Source organism: Alosa sapidissima, chromosome 10, assembly GCF_018492685.1.
Source record: "Alosa sapidissima isolate fAloSap1 chromosome 10, fAloSap1.pri, whole genome shotgun sequence".
NCBI lineage: Eukaryota > Metazoa > Chordata > Actinopteri > Clupeiformes > Clupeidae > Alosa > Alosa sapidissima.
The window spans coordinates 4938799-4958624 of NC_055966.1; the positions used below are offsets into that span (position 1 = coordinate 4938799).

General features: G+C 42.1%; 2 protein-coding genes and 1 long non-coding RNA gene across 4 annotated transcripts; 2 read left to right on the forward strand and 1 right to left on the reverse strand.

Annotated features, from left to right (window-relative positions):
* Nucleotides 1-795: 795 nt before the first annotated feature.
* Nucleotides 796-1635, reverse strand: LOC121720685. The gene is made up of 3 exons (XR_006034604.1): nt 1434-1635; nt 1153-1178; nt 796-1001 (listed from the first exon to the last, which is right to left on the reverse strand). It is a non-coding gene; the product is annotated as an uncharacterized LOC121720685 (long non-coding RNA).
* A 1384-nt stretch (nt 1636-3019) lies between these two features.
* sgk2b (serum/glucocorticoid regulated kinase 2b) lies at nt 3020-7425 on the forward strand. The gene is made up of 12 exons (XM_042107036.1): nt 3020-3216; nt 3398-3473; nt 4524-4572; nt 4776-4804; nt 4892-4949; nt 5085-5168; nt 5284-5415; nt 5535-5647; nt 5773-5992; nt 6117-6263; nt 6559-6648; nt 6737-7425. The coding sequence occupies exons 1-12, from the start codon at nt 3150-3152 to the stop codon at nt 6893-6895; spliced, it is 1224 nt and encodes a 407-aa protein (XP_041962970.1). The 5' UTR covers nt 3020-3149; the 3' UTR covers nt 6896-7425.
* A 635-nt stretch (nt 7426-8060) lies between these two features.
* Nucleotides 8061-18314, forward strand: l3mbtl1b (L3MBTL histone methyl-lysine binding protein 1b). 2 transcript variants are annotated; one of them, XM_042107024.1, is made up of 21 exons: nt 8061-8185; nt 9979-10089; nt 10190-10355; nt 10491-10620; nt 11158-11266; nt 11396-11447; nt 11589-11683; nt 11798-11902; nt 12044-12179; nt 12317-12408; nt 12593-12744; nt 13642-13718; nt 13866-13951; nt 14202-14312; nt 14602-14716; nt 15773-15872; nt 16049-16276; nt 16358-16419; nt 16657-16802; nt 17378-17440; nt 17529-18314. In XM_042107024.1, exons 2-21 carry the CDS (start codon nt 9979-9981, stop codon nt 17655-17657), a joined length of 2265 nt encoding a protein of 754 aa, XP_041962958.1. In that variant the 5' UTR covers nt 8061-8185; the 3' UTR covers nt 17658-18314. The 2 variants fall into 2 exon arrangements, with proteins under 2 accessions (XP_041962958.1, XP_041962957.1); XM_042107023.1 differs by lacking the exon at nt 8061-8185 and adding an exon at nt 8412-8459.
* Nucleotides 18315-19826: the final 1512 nt, after the last annotated feature.

Consider the following 19826-nt stretch of genomic DNA (forward strand, 5'->3'; position numbering starts at 1 on the left):
CCTGCTTAACCATGTGACATATTTTGTTTGGTCTTGTGATGGCAATTTAATGAGGAAACGTTTGCATATGAACAGCAGAAATTGACTATAGGCATAACCATTCAGTCAATAACCCTGTAGACCAGTGTAGCTTTTAATCAGTTTCTAATTAGTCTTGAAAGTACATTTTTGTATCATCAAAAAAACTCAAATATGCCAGGGCTCCCATGTTTGATCAGTCCTGCATTTTAGCTAAATAATTGGAACAGTGACCTTCGGAAGGCTCTGGATCTGGGTCAGTTTTTTCACCTATGAGGCAGTTATCCAAATGAACAGCAAAGGCATGCTTTCAGGTTTCAAACACTGAGTCCTTTACTGATCCAGCAACTGAACCCTAACAAATCCTTGATTTGGGACATTGCCACTGGACTGTGCAATGGTCTTCTCTTAAACAGTAAGCAAGTCCTAGGACAACACTTGACTCAACACGATGCATTGGGGTCATTAATACTCCCAGTAAACATAAGTTAACATACACATGAAATAAAACCATGGAAGGTTACAGTCTACCCCTTTTGAACAGGCAACATGATATTTTTTTTTTTTTTGTAATTTAAATTTTTATTTGCACAGGCAACATGATAATTAACAAAATGCTGACATGCTAACTCCTCAGGATCATACATGTAAAGCTGCTGTTTCATAGGAGTCATCAAAAGTAAATGATGGAGTGAATACCATAATTAGATATTCCAAAGAATAAACACGTGGAGCATTTATTTTTTCCTCAACTCCTAAAATGATATAAGACAATATGCACCATGTGCTGAATGTAAAATTGCTCACTAACATCAAAACATTAAATTACCTTTTCAGTCGAAATGAGCCTGTAATTAAATTAAGGGGTCAGTGAATGGTCATCCTAATCTGCAGCCACATGGGACCAGTTGTAAATGAGCATTTCGCTTATAAGGTCACTTTCTTCAGAGCATGGTGTCCCCATGCCTTAGTGACAAGTCTATCTGAAAACAAGGAAGAGGCATTTTATGGGGCTTCAATAAATGCTGCATTTTACACAAAGTTGTACAATTCCTGAACAAAAAGCTACTTGTGCTGTCAGGCAATTAGATCAGATGCAAAAGTCAGGATGTTGTGTTTAAGGTGGCTCATTACCAGAATCCTGTGTCCTGGGGGAGGTGCTACAAGACAGAGCAGAATATGTTCAGTTAGGCAGCTTTTTAATCTGTGGCATGTGTATTTATGTATATCTATTATCTGTATGTTATGTGTTAATTTGCTGAGTAAAGTACAACTGTAAGTAAAATAAGTCTAAGTCATATCTATCTAAATTACTTTAAAATTCTGTCTGACCTTGTTATTCCCTTTTACCTTCTAAGAACACACATTTTTTGCCCTGTGTGATGGAACATGATTCACATTTGAGTCAGACTTACAAGTTATGAGTATCACCTAACATGCTATTCCAAAGATATGAAGCCACATGACGGTTCTTCTGCTTACACAAGTAAAAATATTGAGTTGGCTTTCACTCAGTCATATCAAAAAAGAAGCTCCCAATGCCATTCGCAACCACATTCACAACCTCAATATTCAACCTTTGAGGAGGTAGAAGGAAGAAGCATACACCCTGCACTCTTTTCCATTACCAGAGAGAATATGGTTACTGCTTCATTGGTGTCTTGAGTAACCCTTCCTCTGTGTTGTTTATAATCTGCGAGGGCCAAGAAAGACAGTATGCCTAAACAACAACATGCAAATAACTACACCTTGGCACTTACTTGCAGCTCACTGCTGTACCGATTATATTTCAAATGGTGTTTCACTATGTGAGTGTTACATAATTTATTCCTTACCCATGTACAAATAATTAGCTCCTAAACATGTGAAATTTTATTGGATATGAATCCAATAGTTTCGCATTTGACAACAAGCAACATATTTTTACTTGAGAATTTTGTAATATTTTTTATTTACAGAATTAATGTTTGATTAACAACAAAAACTTTCATCAAGCCTGATTGGTTTTTTAACTGACCAGTGAGAGCAGGCCCTGGTGCTCATTTCATATTTAAATGTGAGATTGTGTGTGTTAGCTGATGTTAGTGTATGGGTGTCATCTTCATGTCACTAATCAGGACTGGCTGTTCTTTAACCCAGGCATCCAAATATAGAGGAGTGCTGAGTTCCCAGCACCTTTACCCTCTCTCCTGTTTTCCCGCTCTCTCTCTCTCCTCTTCCTATTGCACTGACACTCTGGGGTGGGTGAGTAGGCTTATGGCAGATTTTCAACATCATGTCACTCAAAGGTCAGAAGTTATTTAAGGTACTCTCTCCCTCTCCCATCTACTTCTATATAGATAGATAGATAGATAGATAGATAGATACTTTATTGATCCCTAGGGGAAATTTAAGAATTGGGTTATGTTTTGGCATTGAATCAATGACCTGTAATGTGACATATTCAGTGAGAGAATATGTGAAGCTGTTGGTGTGTGCACGCGCGTGTGCGCATGTGGTGGTGTGTGTGTGTGTGTGTGTCGGGGGGGGGGGGACGGTATAAGCAATTCGACTCTGTCTCCGCGGTGACAGGTTGGCATTTCCGTTATGTAACCCACTAAAGCCTAAATCACATCAAAAGAGGCAAGTCTAGAACTTCTACCTTCATGTGGAGACAGTGGAATGCGTCGGGGAAAAACAATTGTATGTAGGCCTAGGCTAAAGGTTAAACGATTCAAAACAAAAAAAATGTCCAGCCTGCAACTGATCCACAAACTCCTTTAGGCTAAAAATAGCCTGGTTGTCGTTGAGGAAAGTTTGTCACATTTCCTGAAATTCTTCAATTACTCTTTGTCTTTATAAAAAGTGAACGAAACAGCGTGACCACACAAGATGGTCTAGCTACATCAGAGCCCAACCCTATTCCATAGAGACACGATTGGATTCAAAGTTAATTAATATTTATGTACCTCTGAGGTCTCGAATAGTGTGACGGGTCTCCGCACAGCTGACCACGTGTCTTGCAAAAAATAGCCGGAGCCTTGAACCAGAATCGGCTGGATAAGAGCGCACCTCTAACATTGCATTGCAGACCCTGGGATTTCGCGGAAGGCAATCTTTGCTCTTGTAGGGCAAGACATTAGGCTTCAGACATGGTAAAAAACCTAAAAAGTCCCGTGACCTACGCGAAGATGAAGGGCTTGATGTCACAATTTTCAGGTAGGCTAAACTAGAGAATGATTTATCAAAATACATTTCATTAGAATTATAGGCGCTTTATAGTATATAAGCTTGATCTTTGCACCCCTTCTGTGAACAGATATACTTTGATTGTAGGCTATTAGTTTCTAATCAGACTGCTTTATTATGCAACCTTGTGGCATGTCTGTTTGTCTTTAAGCCCTAATTAAAGAGAGGAAAGCCCTCGCTAGTGACTTGATGCTGAAGCTTGTGGCCAGTCCGAAGATATATCGGCGGTGAGTTGCCGTGTCAGACTCTGTCAGTTAGGCTACACCATGATTATGGATGATCACCAGGTCATAGCCTAATAATGTACTAAACAATTACAGATTTGCCTATTTTACAATTTCAGTCGTAGGCTATCGAAAAATAAGAATTCCCAAGCCTCTTGCCTAAAATGCTGCTAAAATGCTGAGTTTTTAATCATGGGACGTCATTGTGTGGAAATATTTTTGTCACTTAAATTATTGACATTTGACTTTTGTTAGAATTTACAGAGACAGAGAGCATTTAAATAGCCTAACTGTAGGCCATGTCGATACTCGGCTACGTAGGTATGTGATGTCAGTGGAAAGACTGGCAGGCAGCTGTAGGGTTAATTTGGTGTCATAGATGTTTCCTCTACTGTTACATAGACATCAACAACCAAGTAATATTTTAAGGCTATTGTGAATTTCCTACTGTACACTTCAATAATGAAAATGCTCATGGAGGATGCTTGTCATTAAAATAAGCCCATAAAACCAGAGTAAGCCGAATATCCTTCAATGCTCAGGCTTGGATTTTGTGTTAGGTAGCCGAATATCCTTCAATGCTCAGGCTTGGATTTTGTGTTAGGTAGGCAGTGTGTAAAAAATTCTGGGAGGTGATACACTATCAACACTTTTTTCAGTTGTATAAACTGACCCACTGGCGTGAAAACCACATAGGGAAGTCTGAAGTCTGACCTCTGGGCGGAGTGTGTGAATGGTGCCACCCCTGCTGAAGGCCCTTTAAACACCCTTTCAGTCATCCTTCGAAAATTCAATTTGTGGCAGCTCTTTTGCCAGCACTACGTGTAGACGGCTAGTCTTCCAGTCAAATAAGAAGCTGCAAATCTGATATTAATGCCTGTGAGCCTCAATAAATATCTCTCTTGCATTCACAGAGAGAACTATAGGACTTTAATTTTGTGAAGTACCAGTACCGGTACATGTTTGTTTTTTTGGAACCTGGTGCAATAATCTGCCAATCTGCTCAATTTGTTGACTTTTTTGTAAAATTTCACTTTGCTCTGCTCTCTCCAGTTTTGACTCTAATGGGTTTCTCAGGCCGGAGGAGGATGCAGCTGACGAAGTAAGTAGTAGGAAAGGTGCAGGCGCAAAATAGTCAACCAATCACTGAGTATCAAAATAGTCAACCAATCACTTAGTATCAAAATAGTCAACCAATCACTTAGTGTCTTCTGAGAAACACAAATTTGGAAACTAGAGCAGATATGAGACACATAAATCCATCAAACTCTGTTCTAATCCATTGTTTTCCCATTTCATTCACAGCTATGTTTCAGAGGCGCTTCACCACACAAGTAAGTAAAAGAGAAAGGGAGAGTCGGCAGTACATGTGCTTGCACCCAGACAGTCATAATCACAGCGTTTCTTTGTTGCTTATATAGGGTGACGGCTGCAGATTTTGATTACTTGAAGGTGATTGGGACTGGAAGCTTCGGAAAGGTAGCTTAATAATAATAAAGTCTCACTCATTATTACAGCTTACCTCACCCCACAAAAACCTAACTGATTTCTTGCTGATAACCAGGATTTCATATCTGAAGGATAATACTGTATATATTTCCTTCCCAATCAAAGGTTCTATTGGCCAGGCAGAAGGAGAGTAAGAACTATTATGCTGTGAAGGTTCTACAGAAGCACCCCATTCTGCAGAGAAAAGAAGTAAGTATGATTATTTGTGACTTTCAAGTGGTTGTCTATGTAGAGTTTGTGTGATGAGTGTGTGAGTGTGTAGGGCTTTGTTTTGATCATATATATGCGTGTGTGTACTATGCAGCAGGGCCATATCATGTGTGAGCGCAGTGTTCTATTGCGGACCCTCAATCACCCTTTCCTGGTCAGACTCCACTACTGCTTTCAGACCAGTGACAAACTCTACTTTGTGCTTGACTATGCCAGTGGAGGAGAGGTAATACAGTCACACTCAGCATGTCCACCCTTATAGGAACTGACTTCTCATTTAGGAATAGGGCATGGAATCCAACAGATCGCATAAGTAATACTTTGTGTTTGTGTGTGTGTTGGCAGCTCTTCTATCATCTACAGCAAGAGCGTGTGTTTTTGGAGCCCAGAGCTCGATTCTACGCTGCTGAAATTGCAAGTGCACTGGGATATCTACATGCCCTAGATATCATCTATAGGTACACACACAAACTACTACACACATATATTTTTGTTGTACATTTTTGTTTTTGTTGTAAATGTTTTTGTAAATTCATTCTAAACAGCACTACAAACTGCTTTTTGTTTCTTACCTCCACACCAGGGACCTGAAGCTGGAAAATGTTTTGTTGGACAGATCTGGCCATATCCTACTGACAGACTTTGGCTTGTGTAAAGAGGGAGTAGACCGAGAAGGTCGGACCGGGACATTCTGTGGAACACCTGAATACCTGCCCCCTGAGGTGCTGGAGCAAAGGGAATATGATCGCACTACTGACTGGTGGGCACTTGGTGTGGTGCTTCATGAGATGGTCTACGGCCAGGTGCAAACTCTTTTACACCATTATAGAAATATGTTTAAATGTAAATTCATATACATGCAGACCGATGCACTCGGGGCAATTAGTATGTTAAAAAAACTTTGATTTCCTCTCTTTCTTTCTGCAGCCTCCATTTTTCAGTGAGTCCCGTTCTAGGATGTTGAAGAATATCCTTCATCAGCCACTCCTTTTGAGTCCTGGGATCTCCAAACCTGCCAGAGACCTGCTGCAAAGGCTACTGGAGAAGGATCCTCGGAAGAGGCTGCAGAACCTGGTAAGCAAACACTGAGGTGTCCATCACACCATACACTGCAGACAGAGAAACAAGATCTGGTGGGTATGCTGTAATGAGCTGGATGTAGCTGGTGGTCTTTCGTCTTTGGGGCTTGAAGGTAGTGAGTTAAGAACCTTGCTCCAGAAGCTAAGCTCCATCAAATGCACTAGTTATTCAAATGAGTTATATCAGTATAATCAGTTATACTGTGGCACAGTTTAATAAGCTCAGCACATATGATGCCGCCAGGGGCGATAAGTAGCAAACATAACTGTTTTCATCCTTCCTCCTGTAGGCAGAGTTAGAATGTCACCCATTCTTCTCCTCTATTAATTGGACTGAACTTGTGGAAAAGAAAGTGCGGCCTCCTTTTAGACCATCCCTGGTAAGCATTGGCAGTTTTAGAATTTGTGGCATTTTGTGAGCATTTCACAAGTATTTGTTTTCCAACATGTCCATTTGTTTTGTTACAGTCAGGGCCTGTTGACCTGGTGAACTTTGACCCTGAATTCACACAGTTACCGGTTCCACCCTCACTTGGTGCCTGTGAAGGGTCAGGGCTAGCATTTCCTGGCTTCAGCTTCACCAGTGACAATGGTCCTGCTGTCTCCACTCAGTTCAGCCAATGCTGATTCACAAGGGTTTCTTTACTCATGGAAGTTCGAGCATCATTGCAAAGGATCATCAGCATTGTTTCAATATGCTATGAATGCATTTTTTTATATCTCACTTCAAGATAGATAGATTTAGAATGTTCTAATTTTTCTTGAACCAAGCAAATACTGAGCTAGTATTTCATCTGTCAGTTCTTTGTTGAAAAATGTGACGCCTTTAAGGTATAGGTTTCCTCTAAGGTAAATCCCTTGGACCAAATGACTGTAAAATGTATCTACACATTTTCTTATTTTATTTATTGTTTTACATTTACCAGTCAGTGAAATTATATAGGGAACCACTACTGAAGTTACATTTTTTTAAAAAGGTGTCTCCCATATTGCAATGTCTTAATTGTTTGGCAGCAGCTATGAGAAAATGGAAAACTATAAAGGTTTTTGTCTCACTGTAAATTAATTGGGTGGAATTATATTATACTTTTCATCATTACAGAGTACAATGAATATTTTAGGTTAGGCCTACATAATAAATGTCTGTTTCTCATTAATATCTGTTTCATTCTTCAACAAATCACGTCTGCAGTTTGCACTTAACGGCACTGACTTTTGTGGCGTTATACTGCCATCCTGTGGCCATAAATAGTAACTAACAGGGAAAGGAATGGGAGCTGACAGTGACAGTAGCCGATAGCCTACCTACGCCCACGCATTATTATCCTGACCTGTGGCATGGTGTTGAATACTATTTGTCTCTCAGAAATAAGAGGTAAAAAAAGGTTTACAAGGTGTTTTGCTTGAAAATACTGGCCAGCCTGGGCACATTCTCAGGTTCTCTTGTTATGTTGTTGGCTAGAAAATGCATCTTTAACGTCATCAAGCCGACAAAACATGACATGGCCTACGTAAACCGCAAAGATAAATCCTCTCAGAGCGGGCCGATTATTAACCAAATATGTGGTTGAAAATAAGTTGATTGTATGGTATGGCCGATGAAATTGCATGACGTAGCCTATACGCTAGCCCACATCGAGAGTAGCCTAACCTGGATTGTTTCCGAAGTAGAGTGTATTATGCAACAAAACATGCACCTAATGCTTAGCAAAGTTGAAGCTGAAATGTACGACAGACTTAATTATTTATCACTGTAGTTCACTTCAGTCAGGTGGGTAACTGTCTATTTCACCAATCTGCCACCGACAGTTGCGCCAAAGTTGAGAGAAGACTCTGAAGTTGGCATTAGGCACATACCGCGCATGCGCAATATTCGCATACTCCCTAGCTCTAAATAAGAGTTACAAGAGAAGCGAGGTGAGTTCCATAATTTACTAATATTACTTTGTCAATTGTCACTTAATTAGCCGAACAATACCAGCTTTGAATTAAGCAATGTATGTTCGGCAAGATGTAAATGTAGCTATTTATTTCTGCAGCCGGTGAAATTCATAATATAAATTAGAAAGGAGTTTGTGTTGAAGAAATTAAAAGCAAGCATTTCATTATTTTCATGCAGATTTAAAATAAGGGAGGTGGTGTCTTTGCTTTCTTGCAAATGTCAGCTACCTTGAAGTATACATGTAAACAGGTAGTATGTTCTGAAAAACTCAAAAGTTCATTATTTTCCTATTGTCGTCTGCAGGCTAGCTACTTATCTGAAGCTAGAACATGCAGTTGCTAGCCGGTCAGCCGTTTGAATAGAACTGCAGTGCTAACCACAACCAAGGATAGCATTGCAAGCTAATCTGCTAACGACATTCCGTGACAAGGAGAAAGTAACATTCGGGAATTTGTGAATAGCGAGGAAAACATTGAATTGCGGAAAACCACTATGTATATGTTGCAGGTTATTATTATTATCGGTTGTAAAAGGTTTATTTACCGAAATAACTTATTTTAAGGATATAGTTTAATGTGTCGGCGGCCTCTTCCTACACTCCGCCATTTTGTATCAGTCGAATGCTAATAATGGGCGCTCGTGCACTACACTTTATTCATGGTCAGAATAAACTCGGACTCGTCACTGAGGGTTGGAAACAAACACATTGCAGGTGGTGTGTTAATGAAACCATATTCTTGGCAATACTTGTGTGAACTGCCAGTATCTCGCACTTAACAAATCGGATAACAAACAAGCGAGAGAACGGTAACGTTATTACAGTGTAATCGCACGTATTTCCATTAAAACACACGCAAACTCTGACATTCACCCTGGAAAACACGTTGTCATTGAAATATGATGCTTATTATACCACACTATCGATCTACACTAGACAGTATTCTTGGTTTTTGGAGAATCTTTCAAAACATGGAAAAACCCAACTTCTTCGTCTAACTTGTGACAGTGACATTTCTCAGTGCTACTAGTGACATAACTGTGCTTTGTGGACGTAAGGTGGCAAAATGTATTTATACTTTTACAACATGTTGCTTAGAAACAAATAAAACACTGTTTGGATGCGTATTTAAGTCCTCCCGTTGTAATCCTGATCTGAGCTAGTCGCCCCCTGGTGGTTCCAACATGCACGGTTATTTTACAAGTTGGAGTTGCGGGGAATCGACTGAATCGAAAGTGACAAACATCTGATCGCATTTTAATAGACTCAATTGTTAACACTAGCCTGTCTCACCCTTCCATATTTATGTACTTTGTTATACAATGCATTTTTGTAATTTATCGTGTAAGGTATCAACCAATTGAAGGCTTGATAGTCAAGTTCAAAAAAAGAAAACGACCAAATGTCGCATCGCCGAAACAATAAAAGATTGCGTTATTGTAGGAGTGTGCGCCTTTGTATCCCCCTTTGTTTGAAGTCTTCACTTAGTCACCACCCCAAATATTTGTGCGTGCCATTTACCCCTATGCAATCAATTATTACAGGATGGTGAACGAATAGGAGAAGGATCAGGATGTAGTTTGTATAATGTGAATGAATGTCTTAATATTTTGAAATGACAAGGGCCTATGGCCAGATTTGAAAGAAATTATTTAGCTATTAGTTTGTCATGATGCATGCTTTATGTTCTGTCAGGGGCCCTTAGCATAGTAGGCATGTAGGAGGTAGGCAGTTGTGTTAATCATGCTCTTGTCTTGTATCTTTTACAAGATGACCGACACACCTCCTAGTGATGGCCCAACTCCAGGGGCAGATTTCGATATGATGTCAGCACTTGATTGGAAGGATGGCATTGCCACTCTGCCAGGCAGTGACATCAGGGTAAACCCTTTGGCTTCAGCACCTGGTCAGCTCTATTTGTGTGTGAGTTCTGATGGTGATGGTGAGTGACTGCTGCCTGGCTTCTCTCTCACTCCTGCAGTTTCGCATGACAGAGTTTGGCACTCTGGAGATTGTGACGGAGACAGACACAAAAGAGCAAGAGGAGGAGACGAACCAATCAGTGACAACATCCACCAGTCAAGCCCCGTCGGATGCCCAAAAGTCATTGGCACCATCTCAGTCAGGACGCCAGGGACGCTCTGAAGGTCAGGAACACTGGTACACACTCACATGTATCATTTGCATCCACACAGACACACACACACACACACATTGATATACACACATGTAATAGAAGAACTGAATGTGTCTGCATTTCCCACATGTATCCACCTACGCAGCTGCTGGCCCTGAGGAGGACCCCAGTGCTGAGCAGGGCAGCTGCAGGTCATGTGGTGTGACTGGAGCTCTCAACACCTTCCTGCAGGGCAAGTTCTGCAGTGTTACGTGTGTGCAGCCCACCAGTGGCAGGTACACAGACGCTTAGCTGACACATACACATGGGAATACAGAACAGTAGGGAATTTTTAGGCCCCTGTGGACAAATGCTGTAATGTGAGGATGCTTTCAAAATGATTACATCTCTTACCAAATGAGAACGGACTAGGTGCAGTAAACAAAAAAGTTGAAACAACATTTGGTGTGTTCTCCTTTTGTCTTCAAAACAGCAGCAGTTTGCTCACTGATATACTTGTACAGTTGCCTTGATTAGTTTTAGTTTATCCCAAGTTGGATAGATTTCTGCTAGTTCTTGCTGATTGATTTGAATTTTCCAATCTGAACTGTGATCTGTTACTTTCTCTCTTCAATGGCATACATTGTTCACTGGAAGAATATACAACATATGATGTATTTCTCCTTACATAAATACCAGTTGGGATAGAAAATACCCATTGAAGATAATGTTTTGTGAAATCAGTAACTTGTACTGTATATGCACCAGTTATCAAGAAATTGTGTGTGTGTGTGTGTGTGTGTGTGTGTGTGTGTGTGTGTGTGTGTGTGTAGGTCCACTCCAGGCGAGGTGGGTGAGATCCTGGGGAAGAGAGTGAGGAGGAAAAGGAAGATGTTCATGGAATCAGATGATGAGGAGGATGAGAACCAAGAGGAGGAAGAGGTACTTGAAACACACATCTGTCCATCTTACCAGAAGGTTGTGAATGCTGTTTGAGGTAAGCCAACTTAAACCTTTTCATAAAGTAACTGTGTTTCTTTGTCTTTGTTGATCCACCCGTTGCACTTTTAGGAGAAGCTGAAAGCCTGTAAAGGAAGGAGAGCAGCTAAACTGGCTAGACTGGGTAAACAGCATAGGCACACAAACAGCATAGGCATACACTTACACATAATCCACTCAAGGAGAAAGTGATTTCGCTCAGACTGAGTGAAAGCTGTTTATTTTGCCTTAGTGATGAGGTGTGTTTTTTTTGTTGTTGCCATAGTAACGGCAGCCCCTGCAAAGAAGCGGACCTGGAGCTGGCAGGCCTACCTAGAGGAGGAGAGGGCCATTGCTGCACCACTCAAGCTCTTCAAAGAGGTACTGTAGCGCCTAGTCTCTGACAGTAGATGGCGTTTTAACTACACATTCCCTTGACCAGGAAATATCCAGATGGCTCCATGATGAACTTGTTTGTGTGTTTTCTGTGTGCAGCACCAGTCGTTCCCTCAGAGCAGGAACAGTTTCAAGGTGGGCATGAAGCTGGAGGGACTTGACCCTGTGCACCCTTCCCTGTTCTGTGTGCTGACCGTTGCTGAGGTAACCAACCATAGCTCATTCAGCAATTCTGTGGGAGGTTGCATGTAGCTGTTGTGTTTCAGACTTGGATGCAGAACGTCTGCGTGTAATAACAGACTCTTAAGTGTCCGCCTCTTTCTTTCTGCAATGCTCTCTCCTCAGGTGCAGGGCTACAGGATGCGGTTACATTTCGATGGCTACCCAGAGTGCTATGACTTCTGGGTGAACGCTGACTCCTGGGACGTAAAGCCTCCGGGCTGGTGTGAGAAATCAGGCCTGAAACTTTTACTCCCAAAAGGTGTGCGTACACGTCAACACATGTACATCCATGACTCCCACCAAAACGCACACCACATACTCATGATGTTGAATTATGAACGCATCATGGTGAGCTTTGCTACGTGAGGTGCTATGTGTTGCCTTTGTTTACCTTAGGCTGCCGAGAGGGGGAGTTTAACTGGAGCACATATGTGAAGAATTGCAGAGGCCAACTGGCTCCAAAACACCTGTTCAAGAGTCTCAATACGGTGAGGAATACACTGGACTTTTCCGAAAGTCACGATGTAGGAAGTCACAAGGTGGAAACAAGGTTTGAAATTGTATGGTTAACAGCGGTCAACTGATGGGTAATGTTTGATATAAATAACAAACACACAAACACAGATAATCCCACTCCTTGACTGAGGTGTGTGTTTCTGTGGTGTTGATCAGTCAGTGACACCCTCGGGATTCCGTGCGGGAATGAAGCTGGAGGCAGTGGACAGGAAGAACCCCACCCTCATCTGTGTAGCAACCATCAACGCTGTCGTCGACAACCGGCTCCTCATTCACTTTGACAACTGGGAGGACACCTATGATTACTGGTATGTGTGTGTGTGTGTGTGTGTGTGTGTGTATGTGTTGGTGTGCGTGCTTACATATGTTTACCCACACATGTGGAAGTGTGGTGAGAGTTTTTTTCCCTTGCTGTGTGAGAACAAGCCATGTGGCCATGTATTAATCTGATTCTTTTTTACCAGCTCAAAACATAGCCAAACTTAGAAGTCTTATGTTATAACATAATTTAGAGAAACTCATTCATGCATTTATCTCCAGCAGGGTTGGTTACTGCAATGGGCTTTTCACAGGCCCTCCTAATAAGACCATCAAACAGCTTCAGGTGATACAAATGCAGCAGCTAGAGTTTTTATGAACAAGAAAAAAAAGAACTGGCTACATTACTCCAATACTTAAGTCCCTGTACTGGCTTCCAGTGAGTCACAGAATTTACTTTAAAGTACTACTGCGTGTTTATAAATCACTAAATGAGATGGGACCTAACTACCTATCAGACATGCTTCAGCAGTACACCCCCTACAGACATCTCAGGTCACAGGAGAAATATGCGTTGATAAACCCACTATGCGCTTCAGCTTAAAAAAATACTCCCAACTACAGCAAGTTTCAAATCTAAACCAAACTGTTCTCAGATGCATTCTACTAACTGATTAAGTGCACTTCCTGTTCATTGAATGCACTCTGTGCTTTGTTTTTGTCTTTTGATTACTCAATTGTTATGTACTTTACCTTTTGAAATATTTTAAGCTGTTGCCTTTTTTAGGCTTTTATTTACTATTACCTACTATTATCTGCTTTTTTAAATGTAAAGCACTTTGAATAGCCCCTTTGTATGAATTGCGCTATATAAATAAACTTGTTTTGCCTTGACTGATGAATTAGTACATTGCTAATGTGAGTGTGCCACGTGTGTTTGTGGTTAGGTGTGATGCCAGTAGTCCGTACATCCATCCTGTTGGGTTTTGTGAGGATGCAGAGCTGACTTTGACCACGCCTGCAGGTGAGATGCACACTTCCCCTTTTGCCATCGTTCAAACACATGATGGCTCCACCATGTTGCCATCGAATTATTCAGTCACACAAATTCATCTGAATTGAACTGTTCTCATTATGTGTGTTTGTGCTCGTGCACACATGTTTGTTGCAGAATATAAGCATCCACGGTCCTTCTCATGGGAGCGATACCTGGAGGAGACAGGAACACAGGCAGCTCCTGCAAGGGCTTTTAAACAGGTAAACACACACACACACACACTGATACACACTCGCTAGTACACACACATGCAGGCACGAGGGGTCAGAGATGAAGGGTGTAGTTAAAGTGTTGGTTTCTGCTTACTAAGGCCATGGGGTTTTAACAGGTGAACACATCCACACACACATCCACATTCTCACACACATATAAACACACACGCACAGCACACATCAGCGGTCAGAGAAGATGGGTGCAGCTAAAGTGCTCCTGTGATGGCTGTGCTTACAGAGGCCGCCCCATGGCTTTCAGGCCGGCATGAAGTTGGAGGCGGTGGACCGCAGGAACTCCATGCTCATCCGCGTGGCCACCATCTCCGACACGGAAGAGCACCGGGTCAAGGTCAGGGGGAAACTGGGGAGGCTGTGTTGCCCCTGTGGACTGGAGTGTGTTGAGATGTCATTTTTGCCCTGTGATTGTGCCTGTTGTAGCACTTTGACATTATTAAGCTTTATATCGGCTTTTTAGTCAGGCTTTACATTGGCTTTATATTAAATCATTAATGAAATGTATGTTTCTTGATTAGTTTATGTGTTGTTGACCACTGAGTAGTCGTGTGTGTGAGTCCAAATATACTTTGACAGCTACAGTACGCAGCATGGTTGTTCAAATGTGACTGATGTGTTTGTAGGTACACTTTGATGGTTGGGGTGATGAGTACGATTACTGGTTGGATGCCGACAGTTCAGACCTACACCCAGTAGGATGGTGTCAGAAGACAGGACATCCTCTGCAACATTCCCAGAGTACGTACACATACACACACACACACACATACACACACTTATATCCTTGGTAAACATCCACTCTCAATAACCTGTATCCACCACCTACAACTGAATGTACAAACAGCACAAGGCCTGCTGAACTCAAGATCGTGGGTGTCTATGGGTCAAATTGATCAATGGGTCAATGGGATCATGGGTGTTCACACAAATACTAATGCAAATGGGATACAGCGATTTTCTAAGCATACATACTATGTTCTCATTCAGGCGAAGCGCATTACATAGAAAATGTAATGAGGTGAAATTAAAATAGTGTTAGGATAGATTAGGTAACACTGTGGCTAACCTACTTTCCTTAATAGGCAACTAGGTTTGCGCAGCAGATGCACTGCCCACCCAAAGAAGCAGTAGCATTTGATCAGTTGTAAAGTGTATATAAGTGTGAGGCTGGAGGAGGCAGTTCAAGCCAGTGGGGTCTGTTCCAGTTTTAACGGTTGGAATCTAATGCTGGCTGCTACTTCGAACCAATTAAGAGAAATGACTAATAGTCAATGGCTGGGCATTAAGATCGCACATTCACCAACACTGTTTTTTACTATCTCATGGAATCAGACTTAACTTACATACTCCCTCCTCTCAGCAAAAAGGACCTTTGATGAGAAAAAATATATGAAAGGTTGTATCAGCGATGGCGGGGTATCGTCACTTCTGTTCACTCCCTCCCCTTCCCCCCCGTGCAATTGAAACTCTCCTAAACGCGCATCTCGTCGGTTATTGGTTGGAACACTTTATTTTGCCTTTGAGTGGTTGCCAACACTTGTTGGTAGCAATTGTTTTTGTGTACAGACCTCTGAGCCTAGGCTGCCTACAGAGACACGTTTTTTTGACGGCCTGCTTATGGGGCAGGCAGCTAGCGGATCGTTAGGAAAAATTACATGAATGTGATCATTTATGTTTGGACCTTTTTTGGGCCTGAAATGGGCTGATACAACCTTTTAATGAAATCATTTGTGGGTAAAAAACTACAAATATCAGTGGAGCAAAGATGGAGTGACAATGGTGTTTGCATCGTAGGTGGGTCAGAATCTCCAGTTCTTCCAGGCCAGGGGTGCCCCACTGTGGGATGCAATGGCGTTGGACACATCCGTGGCCCTCGATACGGCACACACTACACGTGAGTGATCATGACACTATGCAAACCTACACGTGTGTTGGTCAAAGTAGGATATTTGAAAAAGTAAGGTCTGCTGTTTATTTTGTCCTCATTCCCCTGTTTTTAAGGTCTTTATTTTCTTTTTACCATCTTGTGTTTTAAATGTCCTTTTCTATCTTTCCATCTGTGTTGGTCAGGGCGGTGAGTTGTCCATACTCGGACGTGAACATGAACAGAGACGCCCTGCTGCCTGACCGGTTGAGTGGAGAGCGACCCGTGGCCATCTCCGGCCCTCAGAAGCTGCGCCGCGCCGACCCCCACCCGCACGCTCAGCCCCACACCCCCACACAGCCCAACACCCCCACGCTCCCACCCAGCACACCTGAGGCCACCAACAGCAACCACAATCACTCCTCGCCGTCCAGGTGTGTGGGTGCGGGTGGGTGGATCTGGATCTATGATTTCATGAGGAGTGTGCCTCTGACATAGGATATGTTGCTTCACAGGTCTTTGACTGCTATAAAGTGTGCAAAACTACAGCTGGTGAAACAGGAAGGGGATGGCAAAGGTATGAACAGGCTATGTGTGTGTGTGTGCGCGTGTGTGTGTGTGTGTGTGTGTGTGTGTGCGCGCGTGTGTGTGTGCGCGCGCGCCTTCTATAATGGCTGTGATACACACCCCTAATATATTTTGATATCTTTAGAAAGCTCTTGGAAGTGGTGTAATAGCATCTCATTTCATCATAGAGTGGATTTACATGTTAATGTGTACAGGATTACATGCTTGTGTGCGTGTGTGCGTGTAGAATCTCTGCAGCAGTTCCTGCATGACTCTGTGTTTTGTGGCTGGGAGCCTCCACGGCTGCACCTGAGCTGGGAGAAGCATGGCAAACTGCTACCTGAAGTGCTGGGGCTCACTGCCAAACGTGTATCATCATGGAGTACTGAGGAGGTATACTCTCACACCCATCTTACACACACACACACACACACACACACACACACACACACACACACACACACACACACACACACACACACACACACACACACACACACACACACACACACACACACACACACACACACACACACACACACACACACACACACACACACACACACACACACACACAAAGTGGGCAGCCGTGGCCCACTGGTTAGCACTCTGGACTTGTAACCGGAGGGTTGCCGGTTCGAGTCCCGACCAGTGGGCTGCGGCTGAAGTGCCCTTGAGCAAGGCACCTAACCCCTCACTGCTCCCCGAGCGCCGCCGTTGTAGCAGGCAGCTCACTGCGCCGGGATTAGTGTGTGCTTCACCTCACTGTGTGTACACTGTGTGCTGTTTGTGTTTCACTAATTCACCGATTGGGTTAAATGCAGAGACCAAATTTCCCTCACGGGATCAAAAAAGTATATATACTTATACATACTATACATACAAACAAACCAGGCTCATACAGCCTCATGAGTAACTGAGAGCCAGTGAAATATCAGCACCAACACATGTATGCGTTGTGTTCATAGGTAGCTGGTTTTGTCAGAGGATTGCCGGGGTGTCGGGAGCATGCTGTTACGTTCAGGAATGAGGTAAATGATAGACTGTGTGTGCGTGCGTGTGCGTGTGTGTGTGTGGCTCAAGGGAGGTGTTCATATTTCTGTGTGTTTTTTTCCATAGCAAATTGATGGAGAGGCCTTTCTGCTTCTCACGCAATCAGACATCGTTAAGATCCTGAGCATCAAGCTTGGCCCCGCTCTTAAGATTTATAACTCTATTCTGATGCTGAAGAGTGCTGATGAGGAGTAGCCCCCCCCCCCAGCTCCCAACACCAACCCCACGCCCTGTCCCGTACCTGCCATGCACCCAGCACATGCACCTGGACTGGTCTGCACCAATCACAGAGCAGGAGTTACACAAAGGTCTTCCTGTAGAGAATGTTTTTGAGGCAAAAGCCATTTCAGTCCAAATGGTATTATTCTCTAATTTAATTATAATTGTAAGACGTTGTTTTAATTAGTGTATGAGGCCAGAACAAACAGCACAGAGCTTTTACTTGAACTGTAATGTTAATATTCAACATGTGCTCTGTGTGTGTGTGTGTGTGTGTGTGTGTGTGGTGTATGTGTGGGCATGTGTGTGCATGGAGATTGAACGGAGGAAATGTTTTGTTGGTTTAAACATGAGATTACATTTGTAAAACAAACACCTGTATAGTGTACAGATTGACTGATTGGCTGTATAGTGTACAGAATGATTCAGATTGGTTCTTAATTGTACAGCATGAATCTGATTGGCTTTTTAGTGTACAGAATTGTGAATGGGCCATTTTAGTGTATAGAATGAATGTGACTGGCACCTTGCTATGGGAATGGAAAAGTTGTTTGTTTGCTAAGGGAAAGGAAGTTGAAGTGGATGTTTGTGCTGGGGGTAGTGGACTCCAGAAATAAATGGTGTGACCATTCACATTTGGTATATTTCATTTGCACAAACACTCAACAGTATGAAACTTTTGCTGTTTAAAAAAAAAAAAAAAAAAAAAAAAATCTGAAATGGGTTTTTGTCATAATGTTCTGCACCTTGATGAGAGCCATGCTGGCCTTTGGTGACCAAATGATTAAAGTTGTCCTTGAAAAAAAAGAAAGACACTTTAATTGATGTAGAAAAGGGACCATTATGTCACTTCAACATACTAATCAGGCAAAAGAAACACTGCAACATTCTAAGCTTCAAGTGTACTCATTATGCACAAACATTTCGATGGTCATCTACTCAAAAGCTTAAATATACAAAGCCATTAGACCCCCTTGTATGAATCTTACAAATGCTTTGTCACTAATCCATATGGACATATACAGCACACAAATACGATGGAGGAACTTGTGGAACTTCATTGGGTTCTTGTGCAAGTATTTTGAATGACTGTTTTCCAGACCTGAAAAATTATAAACATTTAGGGTCCAAGGCTAGAAATTGTGCTCAGTAAAAAAAGCTGTCAAAAGTATGCATAAATACAATTCCAGCAAATAACCAATAAAGGATCAAAAGATTGGGAGCCAAGTGCCATTTTCCGTGCGATTAAAGGAGAGAAAGGGAGGAGGGTTTGTTGTCAATTTCATTTGAAATTAACACAATGTATCTCAATATATCGCAATGTAAAATCGTCAAACTCATTTGGATGCCACTCTCACTTACAATATGGAGAATGGAGTGTGTGATAAGGCCGCCTGTTTGCAATATCTAACATTGCTGTTGCAGGTAGGAGCATGAACCTTTTTGTCGGTTTTAGACAAATTGGGTACCCCCATAGTGCTAAATGGGTACAGTATGTTCTAATTGGGTACCCCATAGTGCTAAATGGGTACAGTATGTTCAAATTGGGTACCCCATAAAGCTAAATGGGTACAGTTTGTTCAAATTGGGTACCCCATAATGCTAAATGGGTACAGTATGTTCAAATGGGGTACCCCATAATGCTAAATGGGTACAGTATGTTCAAATGGGGTACCCCATAATGCTAAATGGGTACAGTATGTTCAAATTGGGTACCCCATAATGCCCAGTATGTTGAAAGGTTGTGAAAAGGAAAATTCCTTCATATGTTACAACCTCAAATCAGAAAAAGTTGGGACGTTGTGTAAAATAATGCAAATAAAAACAGAGTGGGATAATATTCGTAAACCCATATTTAGCAGCAAAAAGGACATAGTCCAAATGTTCATTTTCAACATTTGATCATTTGTCTATTTCATGGAAAAAATGTTAATTTGATGCCAGCAACATGTTTCAAACAAAGATGGGAATGTTTACCACTGTGCTGCTTCGCCTCTTCATTTAACAAAATTCTGTAGCCTAAATATTTAGGAACTGGAAATGGCTAGAGTTTTGAGAATGAAATCTCCCCTTACTCCCCAATATAGGATTTCAGTTGCTCAACATTATGGGGTATTCTTAGTCGTGTTTTTCATTCCATGATGC